Here is an 18731-nt window from a genome sequence, read left to right as displayed (position 1 = left end):
GCTAGGAGGACCAGTCATAGTCAGTACATTCATCTCCAGATAGCTAGGTGGACCAGTCATAGTCAGTACATTCATCTCCAGATAGCTAGGAGGACCAGTCATAGTCAGTACATTCATCTTCAGATAGCTAGGTGGGACAACCACATATCTATCATAGTCAGTACATTCATCTCCAGATAGCTAGGAGGACCAGTCATAGTCAGTACATTCATCTTCAGATAGCTAAGAGGGACAACCACATATCACAGTCATAGTCAGTACATTCATCTTCAGATAGCTAGGTGGACCAGTCATAGTCAGTACATTCATCTCCAGATAGCTAGGTGGACCAGTCATAGTCAGTACATTCATCTCCAGATAGCTAGGTGGACCAGTCATAGTCAGTACATTCATCTCCAGATAGCTAGGTGGACCGGTCATAGTCAGTACATTCATCTCCAGATAACTAGGTGGGACAACCACATATCACAGTCATAGTCAGTACATTCATCTCCAGATAGCTAGGTGGACCAGTCATAGTCAGTACATTCATCTCCAGATAGCTAGGTGGACCAGTCATAGTCAGTACATTCATCTCCAGATAGCTAGGTGGACCGGTCATAGTCAGTACATTCATCTCCAGATAGCTAGGTGGGACAACCACATATCACAGTCATAGTCAGTACATTCATCTCCAGATAGCTAGGTGGACCAGTCATAGTCAGTACATTCATCTCCAGATAGCTAGGAGGACCAGTCATAGTCAGTACATTCACCTTCAGATAGCTAGGTGGACCAGTCATAGTCAGTACATTCATCTCCAGATAGCTAGGTGGGACAACCACATATCACAGTCATAGTCAGTACATTCATCTCCAGATAGCTAGGTGGACCAGTCATAGTCAGGACATTCATCTCCAGATAGCTAGGTGGACCAGTCATAGTCAGTACATTCATCTTCAGATAGCTAGGAGGGACAACCACATATCACAGTCAGTACATTCATCTCCAGATAGCTAGGTGGACCAGTCCTAGTCAGGACATTCATCTCCAGATAGCTAGGTGGACCAGTCATAGTCAGTACATTCATCTCCAGATAGCTAGGTGGACCAGTCATAGTCAGTACATTCATCTTCAGATAGCTAGGAGGGACAACCACATATCACAGTCATAGTCAGTACATTCACCTTCAGATAGCTAGGTGGACCAGTCATAGTCAGTACATTCATCTCCAGATAGCTAGGTGGACCAGTCATAGTCAGTACATTCATCTCCAGATAGCTAGGTGGACCAGTCCTAGTCAGGACATTCATCTCCAGATAGCTAGGTGGACCAGTCATAGACAGTACATTCATCTCCAGATAGCTAGGTGGACCAGTCCTAGTCAGTACATTCACCTCCAGATAGCTAGGTGGACCAGTCCTAGTCAGTACATTCATCTACAGATAGCTAGGTGGACCAGTCATTCCACTCCATCTGTACTAATATAATAATATAATATAATAATATATGCCATTTAGCAGACGCTTTTATCCAAAGCGACTTACAGTCATGTGTGCATACATTCTACGTATGGGTGGTCCCGGGAATCGAACCCACTACCCTGGCGTTACGACAGTGACCTTCACATTCCAGGTCAGGCTCCATCCGCACTACGACAGTGACCTTCACATTCCAGGTCAGGCTCCATCCGCACTACGACAGTGACCTTCACATTCCAGGTCAGGCTCCATCCGCACTACGACAGTGACCTTCACATTCCAGGTCAGGCTCCATCCGCACTACGACAGTGACCTTCACATTCCAGGTCAGGCTCCATCCGCACTACGACAGTGACCTTCACATTCCAAGTCAGGCTCCATCCGTACTACGACAGTGACCTTCAAATTTTTGGTTTTCTAAGTAGCTCTACATTGCTTCCTGAGATACCCCATCAGGTGGGCGATAGATCATGTTACGCTTCAGAGGACAAGTGACAGTGACGGCATTTAAAATGAGGGGATGGACAGGTGAGAGAATCTCCACTTGGGAGAAACGAGTAGCCCTGTGCCAAAACCGCCATGACATGACCCAGATGCTCTCGGACGATGAGAGAAAACACAGTCAGATGAAGGAATCAGCAGCTGGAGGCGCAGTGTGCTCTGGGTAATCCATGTCTCCATCATGAGGCTGATGTGACGGCAGACGTTGTCCCATTACGAGGGCCCTTAATGATCTCTAGCCTGATCCCCGGTGTGGGCATGTGCGTGCAAGCAACGTGAACAGCATGTTGACATGAGGAAACCGCTGTGGCGTTTCGTGGCGTTGCGTTCTTAGGTGTCAGATGATTGCCCGGAAGAGAATTCCACTATATAGTCTGCTAACTGTTCTCAGAAGAAAAGCTGACTGACCAGTCTCAGTCAATGCTAAAACATGCTGTATCCTACTGCTCTCTGTCAATACTAAACATACTGTATCCTACTGCAGTCCATGCTAAAACATGCTGTATCCTACTGCAGTCTCAGTCAATACTAAAACATACTGTATCCTACTGCAGTCTCAGTCAATGCTAAAACATACTGTATCCTACTGCAGTCTCAGTCAATGCTAAAACATACTGTATCCTACTGCAGTCTCAGTCAATGCTAAAACATACTGTATCCTACTTCAGTCTCAGTCAATGCTAAAACATACTGTATCCTACTGCCGTCAATACTAAACATACTGTATCCTACTGCAGTCAATACTAAACATACTGTATCCTACTGCCGTCTCAGTCAATACTAAACATACTGTATCCTACTGCCGTCTCAGTCAATACTAAAACATACTGTATCCTACTGCAGTCAATACTAAACATACTGTATCCTACTGCCGTCTCAGTCAATACTAAACATACTGTATCCTACTGCCATCTCAGTCAATACTAAACATGCTGTATCCTACTGCAGTCAATACTAAAACATACTGTATCCTACTGCCGTCTCAGTCAATACTAAACATACTGTATCCTACTGCAGTCAATACTAAACATACTGTATCCTACTGCAGTCAATACTAAACATACTGTATCCTACTGCAGTCAATACTAAACATACTGTATCCTACTGCAGTCAATACTAAAACATACTGTATCCTACATACAGTATCCGTCGCATCTGCACGTCGCTCCAACGGGTAGTATAACTTTTTCATTATATTTCATTATATCACAACGGTTTGATTTGTCTTATCTTAGCAATTTCTTCTCAGCTAGCTACATAGCCGTCTTTGTATCAAAGATAATTGCGTAATTATCGTATTTCGCCGTCCTAACGTAGTCTTCACTAGCCAGCTAGCTAACGTCCACTGATTAGCTGCACTGGAGAAACTGTTACACTCAACTGAACGACTTGATCAGTGTAGTGTTAGCTAGCTACATAGCTGTCTTTGCTGTCTTCGTATCATCGTATCATCGTATCCAAGATAATTGTGTTGTTTAGGTTTAGAGTGTGTAGTCTTAGAGTGATTATCTTAATTTACCGAGGTTAGCTAGCCAGCTATTTGTCGTCCTTAACGTAGGTGACTCTGCTAGCTAGCCAACAGCTAGCCAACGCTAGCCAACGTCTTCTGTATAGAACTCAACTACCCGGTCGCATTCACAGGTTGTATCACATTTTCACTTCATTCTCATTACAGTACAACGGTTTGATTTGTTTGATCGTAGCTAGCTACTTAGCTAGCTACATAGCCGTCTTTGTATCAAAGATAATTGTGTAGTCTAGAGCGATTTTCTAGGTTCGCTAGCCATCTATTGTCGTTCTTTTAACGCAACGTAACGTAAACAACACTGCTAGCTAGCCTGCTAGCCCCGAATAGCAACACTGCAGAAACTATTACACTCAACGAACGACTTGATTAGTGTAGTGTCAACAACGCACCCACTGCCAGCTGGCCTACTTCAGCAGTACTGTATCATTTTAATCATTTTAGTCAATAAGATTCTTGCTACGTAGCTTAACTTTCTGAACATTCGAGACGTGTAGTCCACTTGTCATTCCAATCTCCTTTGCATTAGCGTAGCCTCTTCTGTAGCCTGTCAACTATGTGTCGGTTTATCCCTGTTCTCTCCTCTCTGCACAGACCATACAAACGCTCCTCACCGCGTGGCCGCGGCCACCCTACTCTGGTGGTCCCAGCGCGCACGACCCACGTGGAGTTCCAGGTCTCCGGTAGCCTCTGGAACTGCCAATCTGCGGTCAACAAGGCAGAGTTCATCTCAGCCCATGCCTCCCTCCAGTCCCTCGACTTCTTGGCCCTGACGGAAACATGGATCACCACAGACAACACTGCTACTCCTACTGCTCTCTCTTCGTCCGCCCACGTGTTCTCGCACACCCCGAGAGCGTCTGGTCAGCGGGGTGGTGGCACCGGGATCCTCATCTCTCCCAAGTGGTCATTCTCTCTTTCTCCCCTTACCCATCTGTCTATCGCCTCCTTTGAATTCCATGCTGTCACAGTTACTAGCCCTTTCAAGCTTAACATCCTTATCATTTATCGCCCTCCAGGTTCCCTCGGAGAGTTCATCAATGAGCTTGATGCCTTGATAAGCTCCTTTCCTGAGGACGGCTCACCTCTCACAGTTCTGGGCGACTTTAACCTCCCCACGTCTACCTTTGACTCTTTCCTCTCTGCCTCCTTCTTTCCACTCCTCTCCTCTTTTGACCTCACCCTCTCACCTTCCCCCCCTACTCACAAGGCAGGCAATACGCTCGACCTCATCTTTACTAGATGCTGTTCTTCCACTAACCTCATTGCAACTCCCCCCAAGTCTCCGACCACTGCCTTGTATCCTTTTCCCTCTCGCTCTCATCCAACACCTCCCACACTGCCCCTACTCGGATGGTATCGCGCCGTCCCAACCTTCGCTCTCTCTCCCCCGCTACTCTCTCCTCTTCCATCCTATCATCTCTTCCCTCCGCTCAAACCTTCTCCCACCTATCTCCTGATTCTGCCTCCTCAACCCTCCTCTCCTCCCCTCTCTGCATCCCTTGACTCTCTATGTCCCCTATCCTCCAGGCCGGCTCGGTCCTCCCCTCCCCGCTCCGTGGCTCGATGACTCATTGCGAGCTCACAGAACAGGGCTCCGGGCAGCCGAGCGGAAATGGAGGAAAACTCGCCTCCCTGCGGACCTGGCATCCTTTCACTCCCTCCTCTCTACATTTTCCTCCTCTGTCTCTGCTGCTAAAGCCACTTTCTACCACGCTAAATTCCAAGCTTCTGCCTCCAACCCTAGGAAGCTCTTTGCCACCTTCTCCTCCCTCCTGAATCCTCCGCCCCTCCCCCCTCCTCCCTCTCTGCAGATGACTTCGTCAACCATTTTGAAAAGAAGGTCGACGACATCAGATCCTCGTTTGCTAAGTCAAACGACACCGCTGGTTCTGCTCACACTGCCCTACCCTGTGCTCTGACCTCTTTCTCCCCTCTCTCTCAGATGAAATCTCGCGTCTTGTGACGGCCGGCCGCCCAACAACCTGCCCGCTTGACCCTATCCCCTCCTCTCTTCTCCAGACCATTTCCGGAGACCTTCTCCCTTACCTCACCTCGCTCATCAACTCATCCCTGACCGTTGGCTACGTCCCTTCCGTCTTCAAGAGAGCGAGAGTTGCACCCCTTCTGAAAAAACCTACACTCGATCCCTCCGATGTCAACAATTACAGACCAGTATCCCTTCTTTCTTTTCTCTCCAAAACTCTTGAACGTGCCGTCCTTGGCCAGCTCTCCCGCTATCTCTCTCTGAATGACCTTCTTGATCCAAATCAGTCAGGTTTCAAGACTAGTCATTCAACTGAGACTGCTCTCCTCTGTATCACGGAGGCGCTCCGCACTGCTAAAGCTAACTCTCTCTCCTCTGCTCTCATCCTTCTAGATCTATCGGCTGCCTTCGATACTGTGAACCATCAGATCCTCCTCTCCACCCTCTCCGAGTTGGGCATCTCCGGCGCGGCCCACGCTTGGATTGCGTCCTACCTGACAGGTCGCTCCTACCAGGTGGCGTGGCGAGAATCTGTCTCCTCACCACGCGCTCTCACCACTGGTGTCCCCAGGGCTCTGTTCTTGGCCCTCTCCTATTCTCGCTATACACCAAGTCACTTGGCTCTGTCATAACCTCACATGGTCTCTCTTATCATTGCTATGCAGACGACACACAATTGATCTTCTCCTTTCCCCCTTCTGATGACCAGGTGGCAAATCGCATCTCTGCATGTCTGGCAGACATATCAGTGTGGATGACGGATCACCACCTCAAGCTGAACCTCGGCAAGACGGAGCTGCTCTTCCTCCCGGGGAAGGACTGCCCGTTCCATGATCTCGCCATCACGGTTGACAACTCCATTGTGTCCTCCTCCCAGAGCGCCAAGAACCTTGGCGTGATCCTGGACAACACCCTGTCGTTCTCAACTAACATCAAGGCGGTGGCCCGTTCCTGTAGGTTCATGCTCTACAACATCCGCAGAGTACGACCCTGCCTCACACAGGAAGCGGCGCAGGTCCTAATCCAGGCACTTGTCATCTCCCGTCTGGATTACTGCAACTCGCTGTTGGCTGGGCTCCTGCCTGTGCCATTAAACCCCTTCAACTCATCCAGAACGCCGCAGCCCGTCTGGTGTTCAACCTTCCCAAGTTCTCTCACGTCACCCCGCTCCTCCGTTCTCTCCACTGGCTTCCAGTTGAAGCTCGCATCCGCTACAAGACCATGGTGCTTGCCTACGGAGCTGTGAGGGGAACGGCACCTCAGTACCTCCAGGCTCTGATCAGGCCCTACACCCAAACAAGGGCACTGCGTTCATCCACCTCTGGCCTGCTCGCCTCCCTACCACTGAGGAAGTACAGCTCCCGCTCAGCCCAGTCAAAACTGTTCGCTGCCCTGGCCCCCCAATGGTGGAACAAACTCCCTCACGACGCCAGGACAGCGGAGTCAATCACCACCTTCCGGAGACACCTGAAACCCCACCTCTTTAAGGAATACCTAGGATAGGTTAAGTAATCCCTCTCACCCCACCCCCCCTAGTTTTAGATGCACTATTGTTAAGTGACTGTCCCACTGGATGTCATAAGGTGATTGCACCAATTTGTAAGTCGCTCTGGATAAGAGCGTCTGCTAAATGACTTAAATGTAATGTAAATGTACTGCAGTCTCAGTCAATACTAAAACATACTGTATCCTACTGCCGTCAATACTAAAACATACTGTATCCTACTGCAGTCTCAGTCAATACTAAAACATACTGTATCCTACTGCCGTCTCAGTCAATACTAAACATTCTGTATCCTGCAGCCAATGGCCTCCGTCAATACTAAACATTCTGTATCCTGCAGCCAATGGCCTCCGTCAATACTAAACATTCTGTATCCTGCAGCCAATGGCCTCAGTCAATACTAAACATTCTGTATCCTGCAGCCAATGGCCTCAGTCAATACTAAACATTCTGTATCCTGCAGCCAATGGCCTCAGTCAATACTAAACATTCTGTATCCTGCAGCCAATGGCCTCCGTCAACACTAAACATACTGTATCCTGCAGCCAATGGCCTCCGTCAATACTAAACATTCTGTATCCTGCAGCCAATGGCCTCCGTCAATACTAAACATACTGTATCCTGCAGCCAATGGCCTCCGTCAATACTAAACATTCTGTATCCTGCAGCCAATGGCCTCCGTCAATACTAAACATTCTGTATCCTGCAGCCAATGGCCTCCATCTAAGATGTAAACACAGCCTTTGATCGGCTGTCAGTGTAACTGAAGTTAGCTCCCAAAGACTGAAATAAGATATCTGTTTGAGTGCACTTGAAATATGCAGAATGCAATACGAACGGTCTATATCGTTCTTGGCATCCGACCGCAAGGCACTACAGAGGGTAGTGCGTACAGCCCAGTACATCACTGGGGCAGAGCTCCCTGCCATCCAGGACCTCTATACCAGGCGGTGTCAGAGGGTAGTGTATACAGCCCAGTACATCACTGGGGCAGAGCTCCCTGCCATCCAGGACCTCTATACCAGGCGGTGTCAGAGGGTAGTGTATACAGCCCAGTACATCACTGGGGCAGAGCTCCCTGCCATCCAGGACCTCTATACCAGGCGGTGTCAGAGGGTAGTGTATACAGCCCAGTACATCACTGGGGCAGAGCTCCTTGCCATCCAGGACCTCTATACCAGGCGGTGTCAGAGGGTAGTGTATACAGCCCAGTACATCACTGGGGCAGAGCTCCCTGCCACCCAGGACCTCTATACCAGGACCTCGATACCAGCTTCCGTGATTGGCAGACGTAGTACCATGGATAGTACACAAGTTCTGATTGGTTTACAGTTTAGTACTCCGCGGCGTTTGCCTGTCCAGCTAGCGAACTTAAGTACTTTGAAATCATTTGCAAAAATTGACTTTGCCAAACAGAAAGGTGTTCAGAATAAATAAATATACACAAAATGTAAAAACAAGCTCCTCCCTCCACAGTAGTGCCGAGTGGTTAACCAACATTAGTTTTTTTTTCTTTTTTAAAAATATTTTTTTTAAAACAGATTGACCGACATTGATTCAATTACTTGAATTCCATTTCGTTCTGGTGTTTCTGAGCCCAACACGTAGTTTCTCTAGAGAGAAATCAAATCATTTGAGAGAAATCTGGGAAATCAAGTTAGGAACGATGTAGGAAGTGGTAGTTTTCATTTTCGCAAATATTCAAACTAGTTCAGCGCAGAAATGTGATAATTACCTACAATGACCATAATTCATTGCGCCATTTTTTTTTCCGACTCAAGAGAGTGATCAGAGAGAAAGAGGCGAAAGCGAGAGGTTTTACTCTTAACAAAATAAGTACAATGACTTTCTCTGGGCTTATTTGGAATCTAAGCTTGTCAGCTTGCCTTCCTGCCTTTGGGACAATGACTGCCATTGTTAGGGCCGGGGGACATGAGCATCTCATCATTATTTACACATCTTTCTACGGATAGACTTTCTGCTATGGCGCCTGCTACGTTGGGTAGATACACTCAGAGCACATGAGAGAGAAACTCACACAACAGGGACAGGGACAGAGAGTTTGTGAAAGTATAACTGATCTACTATGAAGAACTAGTAAAATGATTTTCAGACCGCTCTGCATCCATACTTGGGCAGGCTAGCTAAGTAGAATGACTACAGACTACAGACAGTACAGTGTGGGCAGGCTAGCTAAGTAGAATGACTACAGACTACAGACAGTACAGTGTGGGCAGGCTAGCTAAGTAGAATGACTACAGGCAGTACAGTGTGGGCAGGATAGCTAAGTAGAATGACTACAGACAGTACAGTGTGGGCAGGCTAGCTAAGTAGAATGACTACAGACAGTACAGTGTGGGCAGGCTAGCTAAGTAGAATGAGTACAGACTAACCACAGGACAGTGTGGGCAGGTTAGCTAAGTAGAATGACTACAGGCAGTATAGTGTGGGCAGGATAGCTAAGTAGAATGACTACAGGCAGTATAGTGTGGGCAGGCTAGCTAAGTAGAATGACTACAGGCAGTACAGTGTGGGCAGGATAGCTAAGTAGAATGACTACAGACTACAGACAGTGCAGTGTGGGCAGGCTAGCTAAGTAGAATGACTACAGACTACAGACAGTACAGTGTGGGCAGGCTAGCTAAGTAGAATGACTACAGACTACAGACAGTACAGTGTGGGCAGGATAGCTAAGTAGAATGACTACAGACTACAGGCAGTACAGTGTGGGCAGGATAGCTAAGTAGAATGACTACAGACTACAGACAGTACAGTGTGGGCAGGATAGCTAAGTAGAATGACTACAGACTACAGGCAGTACAGTGTGGGCAGGATAGCTAAGTAGAATGACTACAGACTACAGACAGTACAGTGTGGGCAGGATAGCTAAGTAGAATGACTACAGACTACAGGCAGTACAGTGTGGGCAGGATAGCTAAGTAGAATGACTACAGACTACAGACAGTGCAGTGTGGGCAGGCTAGCTAAGTAGAATGACTACAGACTACAGACAGTGCAGTGTGGGCAGGCTAGCTAAGTAGAATGACTACAGACTACAGACAGTACAGTGTGGGCAGGCTAGCTAAGTAGCATGACTACAGACAGTACAATGTGGGCAGGCTAGCTAAGTAGAAAGACTACAGACAGTACAGTGTGGGCAGGCTAGCTAAGTAGAATGACTACAGGCAGTACAGTGTGGGCAGGCTAGCTAAGTAGAATGACTACAGACTACAGACAGTACAGTGTGGGCAGGCTAGCTAAGTAGAATGACTACAGACTACAGACAGTGCAGTGTGGGCAGGCTAGCTAAGTAGAATGACTACAGACTACAGACAGTACAGTGTGGGCAGGTTAGCTAAGTAGAATGACTACAGACAGTACAGTGTGGGCAGGCTAGCTAAGTAGAATGACTACAGACAGTACAATGTGGGCAGGCTAGCTAAGTAGAATGACTACAGACTACAGACAGTACAGTGTGGGCAGGCTAGCTAAGTAGAATGAGTACAGACTACAGACAGTACAGTGTGGGCAGGCTAGCTAAGTAGAATGACTACAGGCAGTACAGTGTGGGCAGGCTAGCTAAGTAGAATGACTACAGACAGTACAGTGTGGGCAGGCTAGCTAAGTAGAATGACTACAGACAGTACAGTGTGGGCAGGCTAGCTAAGTAGAATGACTACAGACAGTACAGTGTGGGCAGGCTAGCTAAGTAGAATGACTACAGACAGTGTGGGCAGGCTAGCTAAGTAGAATGACTACAGACAGTGTGGGCAGGCTAGCTAAGTAGAATGACTACAGACAGTGTGGGCAGGCTAGCTAAGTAGAATGACTACAGACAGTACAGTGTGGGCAGGCTAGCTAAGTAGAATGACTACAGACAGTACAGTGTGGGCAGGCTAGCTAAGTAGAATGACTACAGGCAGTACAGTGTGGGCAGGCTAGCTAAGTAGAATGACTACAGGCAGTACAGTGTGGGCAGGCTAGCTAAGTAGAATGACTACAGGCAGTACAGTGTGGGCAGGCTAGCTAAGTAGAATGACTACAGGCAGTACAGTGTGGGCAGGCTAGCTAAGTAGAATGACTACAGGCAGTACAGTGTGGGCAGGCTAGCTAAGTAGAATGACTACAGGCAGTACAGTGTGGGCAGGCTAGCTAAGTAGAATGACTACAGGCAGTACAGTGTGGGCAGGCTAGCTAAGTAGAATGACTACAGACTACAGGCAGTACAGTGTGGGCAGGATAGCTAAGTAGAATGACTACAGACTACAGACAGTACAGTGTGGGCAGGATAGCTAAGTAGAATGACTACAGACTACAGGCAGTACAGTGTGGGCAGGATAGCTAAGTAGAATGACTACAGACTACAGACAGTACAGTGTGGGCAGGATAGCTAAGTAGAATGACTACAGACTACAGGCAGTACAGTGTGGGCAGGATAGCTAAGTAGAATGACTACAGACTACAGACAGTGCAGTGTGGGCAGGCTAGCTAAGTAGAATGACTACAGACTACAGACAGTGCAGTGTGGGCAGGCTAGCTAAGTAGAATGACTACAGACTACAGACAGTACAGTGTGGGCAGGTTAGCTAAGTAGAATGACTACAGACTACAGACAGTGCAGTGTGGGCAGGCTAGCTAAGTAGAATGACTACAGACTACAGACAGTACAGTGTGGGCAGGCTAGCTAAGTAGCATGACTACAGACAGTACAATGTGGGCAGGCTAGCTAAGTAGAAAGACTACAGACAGTACAGTGTGGGCAGGCTAGCTAAGTAGAATGACTACAGGCAGTACAGTGTGGGCAGGCTAGCTAAGTAGAATGACTACAGACTACAGACAGTACAGTGTGGGCAGGCTAGCTAAGTAGAATGACTACAGACTACAGACAGTGCAGTGTGGGCAGGCTAGCTAAGTAGAATGACTACAGACTACAGACAGTACAGTGTGGGCAGGTTAGCTAAGTAGAATGACTACAGACAGTACAGTGTGGGCAGGCTAGCTAAGTAGAATGACTACAGACAGTACAGTGTGGGCAGGCTAGCTAAGTAGAATGACTACAGACTACAGACAGTGCAGTGTGGGCAGGCTAGCTAAGTAGAATGACTACAGACTACAGACAGTACAGTGTGGGCAGGCTAGCTAAGTAGCATGACTACAGACAGTACAATGTGGGCAGGCTAGCTAAGTAGAAAGACTACAGACAGTACAGTGTGGGCAGGCTAGCTAAGTAGAATGACTACAGGCAGTACAGTGTGGGCAGGCTAGCTAAGTAGAATGACTACAGACTACAGACAGTACAGTGTGGGCAGGCTAGCTAAGTAGAATGACTACAGACTACAGACAGTGCAGTGTGGGCAGGCTAGCTAAGTAGAATGACTACAGACTACAGACAGTACAGTGTGGGCAGGTTAGCTAAGTAGAATGACTACAGACAGTACAGTGTGGGCAGGCTAGCTAAGTAGAATGACTACAGACAGTACAATGTGGGCAGGCTAGCTAAGTAGAATGACTACAGACTACAGACAGTACAGTGTGGGCAGGCTAGCTAAGTAGAATGAGTACAGACTACAGACAGTACAGTGTGGGCAGGCTAGCTAAGTAGAATGACTACAGGCAGTACAGTGTGGGCAGGCTAGCTAAGTAGAATGACTACAGACAGTACAGTGTGGGCAGGCTAGCTAAGTAGAATGACTACAGACAGTACAGTGTGGGCAGGCTAGCTAAGTAGAATGACTACAGACAGTACAGTGTGGGCAGGCTAGCTAAGTAGAATGACTACAGACAGTGTGGGCAGGCTAGCTAAGTAGAATGACTACAGACAGTGTGGGCAGGCTAGCTAAGTAGAATGACTACAGACAGTGTGGGCAGGCTAGCTAAGTAGAATGACTACAGACAGTACAGTGTGGGCAGGCTAGCTAAGTAGAATGACTACAGACAGTACAGTGTGGGCAGGCTAGCTAAGTAGAATGACTACAGGCAGTACAGTGTGGGCAGGCTAGCTAAGTAGAATGACTACAGGCAGTACAGTGTGGGCAGGCTAGCTAAGTAGAATGACTACAGGCAGTACAGTGTGGGCAGGCTAGCTAAGTAGAATGACTACAGGCAGTACAGTGTGGGCAGGCTAGCTAAGTAGAATGACTACAGGCAGTACAGTGTGGGCAGGCTAGCTAAGTAGAATGACTACAGGCAGTACAGTGTGGGCAGGCTAGCTAAGTAGAATGACTACAGGCAGTACAGTGTGGGCAGGCTAGCTAAGTAGAATGACTACAGGCAGTACAGTGTGGGCAGGCTAGCTAAGTAGAATGACTACAGGCAGTACAGTGTGGGCAGGCTAGCTAAGTAGAATGACTACAGACTACAGGCAGTACAGTGTGGGCAGGATAGCTAAGTAGAATGACTACAGACTACAGACAGTACAGTGTGGGCAGGATAGCTAAGTAGAATGACTACAGACTACAGGCAGTACAGTGTGGGCAGGATAGCTAAGTAGAATGACTACAGACTACAGACAGTACAGTGTGGGCAGGATAGCTAAGTAGAATGACTACAGACTACAGGCAGTACAGTGTGGGCAGGATAGCTAAGTAGAATGACTACAGACTACAGACAGTGCAGTGTGGGCAGGCTAGCTAAGTAGAATGACTACAGACTACAGACAGTGCAGTGTGGGCAGGCTAGCTAAGTAGAATGACTACAGACTACAGACAGTACAGTGTGGGCAGGTTAGCTAAGTAGAATGACTACAGACAGTACAGTGTGGGCAGGCTAGCTAAGTAGCATGACTACAGACAGTACAATGTGGGCAGGCTAGCTAAGTAGAATGACTACAGACTACAGACAGTACAGTGTGGGCAGGCTAGCTAAGTAGAATGACTACAGGCAGTACAGTGTGGGCAGGCTAGCTAAGTAGAATGACTACAGACAGTACAATGTGGGCAGGCTAGCTAAGTAGAATGACTACAGACTACAGACAGTACAGTGTGGGCAGGCTAGCTAAGTAGAATGACTACAGACTACAGACAGTGCAGTGTGGGCAGGCTAGCTAAGTAGAATGACTACAGACTACAGACAGTACAGTGTGGGCAGGTTAGCTAAGTAGAATGACTACAGACAGTACAGTGTGGGCAGGCTAGCTAAGTAGAATGACTACAGACAGTACAATGTGGGCAGGCTAGCTAAGTAGAATGACTACAGACTACAGACAGTGCAGTGTGGGCAGGCTAGCTAAGTAGAATGACTACAGACTACAGACAGTACAGTGTGGGCAGGTTAGCTAAGTAGAATGACTACAGACAGTACAGTGTGGGCAGGCTAGCTAAGTAGAATGACTACAGACAGTACAATGTGGGCAGGCTAGCTAAGTAGAATGACTACAGACTACAGACAGTACAGTGTGGGCAGGCTAGCTAAGTAGAATGAGTACAGACTACAGACAGTACAGTGTGGGCAGGCTAGCTAAGTAGAATGACTACAGGCAGTACAGTGTGGGCAGGCTAGCTAAGTAGAATGACTACAGACAGTACAGTGTGGGCAGGCTAGCTAAGTAGAATGACTACAGACAGTACAGTGTGGGCAGGCTAGCTAAGTAGAATGACTACAGACAGTACAGTGTGGGCAGGCTAGCTAAGTAGAATGACTACAGACAGTGTGGGCAGGCTAGCTAAGTAGAATGACTACAGACAGTGTGGGCAGGCTAGCTAAGTAGAATGACTACAGACAGTGTGGGCAGGCTAGCTAAGTAGAATGACTACAGACAGTACAGTGTGGGCAGGCTAGCTAAGTAGAATGACTACAGACAGTACAGTGTGGGCAGGCTAGCTAAGTAGAATGACTACAGGCAGTACAGTGTGGGCAGGCTAGCTAAGTAGAATGACTACAGGCAGTACAGTGTGGGCAGGCTAGCTAAGTAGAATGACTACAGGCAGTACAGTGTGGGCAGGCTAGCTAAGTAGAATGACTACAGGCAGTACAGTGTGGGCAGGCTAGCTAAGTAGAATGACTACAGGCAGTACAGTGTGGGCAGGCTAGCTAAGTAGAATGACTACAGGCAGTACAGTGTGGGCAGGCTAGCTAAGTAGAATGACTACAGGCAGTACAGTGTGGGCAGGCTAGCTAAGTAGAATGACTACAGGCAGTACAGTGTGGGCAGGCTAGCTAAGTAGAATGACTACAGGCAGTACAGTGTGGGCAGGCTAGCTAAGTAGAATGACTACAGGCAGTAGTGTGGGTAGGACAAACGGCCTGGCTGGCTGCTACTGCCTGAACAGAGATGAGGTGATCAGGCTACTTTAAGGAATGAAAAATAAATCATTAAAGAAAACTAAGTAATATACAAAACTGAAATATTTATAATTTCATTGACGTCTACCCAATGTGGAACTCGGAGACAATGGAATATTTGTAATGTTTCGGCAATTGAATGTTCACTCTTTTTGGGCTTTGGAATTTCCATTAAAAAAAGCTCTAAAATAATTGTAACGCCATTATTTTATAATGTATTTCATGTAAATATCTGAACCCGACGTCAACGAGCGCCAAATCTCTCAGCGCCAAATCTCTCAGCGCCAAATCTCTCAGCGCCAAATCTCTCAGCGCCAAATCTCTCAGCGCCAAATCTCTCAGCGCCAAATCTCTCAGCGCCAAATCTCTCAGCGCCAAATCTCTCAGCGCCAAATCTCTCAGCACGACTTGGCAGAGTTCTATAATCTCAAAAAGCTTGCTACGGCCCACCACCTACAAGGCAGCATGCTACGGCCCACCACCCTCAAGGCAGCTTGCTACGGCCCACCACCCACAAGGCAGCTTGCTAAGGCCCACTACCCTCAAGGCAGCTTGCTACGGCCCACTACCCACAAGGCAGCTTGCTACGGCCCACCACCCACAAGGCAGCTTGCTACGGCCCACCACCCACAAGGCAGCTTGCTACGGCCCACTACCCACAAGGCAGCATGCTACGGCCCACTACCCACAAGGCAGCATGCTACGGCCCACCACCCTCAAGGCAGCTTGCTACGGCCCACTACCCACAAGGCAGCTTGCTACGGCCCACCACCCACAAGGCAGCTTGCTACGGCCCACCACCCACAAGGCAGCTTGCTACGGCCCACCACCCACAAGGCAGCTTGCTACGGCCCACCACCCACAAGGCAGCTTGCTACGGCCCACCACCCACAAGGCAGCTTGCTACGGCCCACCACCCACAAGGCAGCTTGCTACGGCCCACCACCCACAAGGCAGCTTGCTACGGCCCACCACCCACAAGGCAGCTTGCTACGGCCCACCACCCACAAGGCAGCTTGCTGCATTTACCACCCACAAGGCAGCTTGCTACGGCCCACTACCCACAAGGCAGCTTGCTACGCCCACTACCCACAAGGCAGCATGCTACAAGGCAGCTTGCTACGGCCCACTACCTACAAGGAACATATTAAACTTTAAAATAAGGTTTACCTGCACCGGTCGCCGAACACACAGTTTCCTTTCTGAAAGAACTTGCAAATCATAGCTGCAGCTGGTTGACTGGTGTTGAGATCATGGGAATATCGACAGTTGATGCCTTCTTTGCAAAGCCCATGCATGAAATACCTGCGAATAAACCAAAGACAAAACAAACAAAAAAGTCACACAAATGATTTGAAATCTGCTCTGTTGAAATACCTGCGAAAGGGAAAGACAAAATTGAAAAAATGTCTGCTAAAAAGTAATTTCACATCGATTTACAACAGAGGTGTTCAAACAAAAAGCCTGAATGTAGATTTTGAACCAAACGATGATGCTCGTTGTAAAACATCACAGTGGGAATATGAAGACTAGAAACAATTCTTCCTGTTATCAATATTATTATCATTTTTTTTTTTATCACTTGCGACAAAAATAAAAGGCCTAAATGATACCAATATTTCAGGAGCTTCAAGGACTCAATACTCCATTGGTGTAACTACAACTAATATCCAGCGGGAATTCAAAGACCAGTGGATAGTTAGTAAACACAGTCGCACTATTACAGGACTGGCATTGACGTAGATGACCACGTTCAGAGTGTAATTAAACATTAGATAACACAGTAAACACGGACTTATATAATTATAGCTGGTTGTCTCTACCGCATTTCAGCTTTGGTCGAGGAATGAGAGTTTCAGAAATATCCAACCATATTTACACCCCCGGAATCATTTCAGTGTTTGGCTGATAAATATGATTTGAAACCATTTTATGATCTTAATTATATTGAATTCAGCGTCTATTTGCCGCTGGGTCTCCATGCGTTTTCCGTGTGTGTTGCCATTGCGGATGTTACCGTGTATCACTTTGAATCGTATGGGGGGAATATCTCTCTAGTTAATAATGTCTCAACTGCAGGACGAACCAGTTTTACCATCCGCTGCCTGTATCACAACAAAACACAGCTGGGCTTGCTACCGGAGCACAAAAGACGGCGTTGTAAAAGTCGCTTAACCTACAAAACGGCCAAACCCCCCGGCGTTTTGGTTTACAAACCATGGACAACATCAACATAGTGGTGCTAAATTGATCCCCGTTACCTGCAGGTGACGTGTTTGGTCCAGGCTCCTGGTATTGCTGGAGCCGCTGTTGCTGCTGCCTCCGCCATTGCTGTTATGTTGAGGTTGAAGCCCAGTACCCGGATCTTCCCGGAAAGTCGAGCTCCGATTCGGGAATCTTCGGAAAATCGACGCTGCTGCTGTTTCTCTTCATGTGACCTGTAAATGTAATGAAGCCGAGTACCGGATCTTCCCGGAAAGTCGAGCTCCGATTCCGGGGATCTTCGGAAAATCGACGCTGCTGCTGTTTCTCTTCGTGTGACCTGTAATGAAGCCCATGCACCGACCTACCGCCAGAGGGCACGCCAGAGCAGCAGGATATTTCAGGCAAATCAATCAAATCGTCTGAACACAGATAGAACAATTGAGCCAGATATTTTACCGGATGTATAAATGTTGGGTCAAATATGGTGATGAGAGGAAGCCGAGAGGACGGCAGTGGAGAAGATCGAGGGCGATTAATTTTGGCCGAGATTATGCAAATTCTCATCTATGAATAATCTGATCTCATTACATTCTTCTGTTCCCCAAACTAGAATTTGTTACAAACAGAGTGGACACATTTTTGTTGGTTTTACCCTTTGCCAAAGTTGTAAAATGTTTTGTTGTTTAGGAACGTAGGCCTTTCCTTACGGAAATATGCAAATAATGAACGCACCAATAGGGATCTGGTTACCTGCTTGCTTGTCTCCGCCCACTATGACTAATTTGTTCCCATCGGAAACGACAGGCTGGCATATCTTGGGTCAGTTGTAAAAAATATTTTTTATGCACATTATGAGGTCATAATAGAACCGACAGAACAGATGTGCTGTTATGCAAATGCAACATCACATCCTGAGGTGTGCAAGCGGTCTAAAGGCACTGCATCGCCAGTGCTAGAGGCGTCACCACAGACCTTGGTTCGATCCCGGGCTGTAGTACAACCGGCTGTGATCGTCCCATAGGGTGACGCCAATTGGCCTAGCGTCGTCCGGGTAAGCGGAGGGTTTGGCCGGGTAGGCTGTTATTGTAAATAAGAATTTGTTCTTAACCGACTTGTCTAGTTAAATAAAAATAAAAATAAAAATATTTACATTGATTGCATAATCACCCTTTCATATCAGAATTTACACAAAAGTCATTTAAGAAGTAGACTATTAATTATGATGTAGTTGTAACACTATCTATGTGTTCAGAACAAAATGGAGCTCAA

At 47.5% G+C, this 18731-nt stretch overlaps 1 protein-coding gene across 1 annotated transcript in view; it reads right to left on the bottom strand.

Annotated features, from left to right (window-relative positions):
- LOC123995969 (probable E3 ubiquitin-protein ligase makorin-1) overlaps positions 1-17669 on the bottom strand; it is a 53682-nt gene extending 36013 nt beyond the window's left edge. The window contains 2 exon segments of the mRNA XM_046299619.1: positions 16428-16562; positions 17519-17669. Of these exon segments, the coding sequence (XP_046155575.1) occupies positions 16428-16562; positions 17519-17586 (203 nt within the window). The 5' untranslated portion in view covers positions 17587-17669.
- Positions 17670-18731: the final 1062 nt, after the last annotated feature.

The sequence above is a fragment of the Oncorhynchus gorbuscha genome, linkage group LG14, assembly GCF_021184085.1.
Source record: "Oncorhynchus gorbuscha isolate QuinsamMale2020 ecotype Even-year linkage group LG14, OgorEven_v1.0, whole genome shotgun sequence".
In the NCBI taxonomy this organism is placed as follows: domain Eukaryota; kingdom Metazoa; phylum Chordata; class Actinopteri; order Salmoniformes; family Salmonidae; genus Oncorhynchus; species Oncorhynchus gorbuscha.
This window is presented reverse-complemented; position numbering and strand designations above follow the sequence as displayed.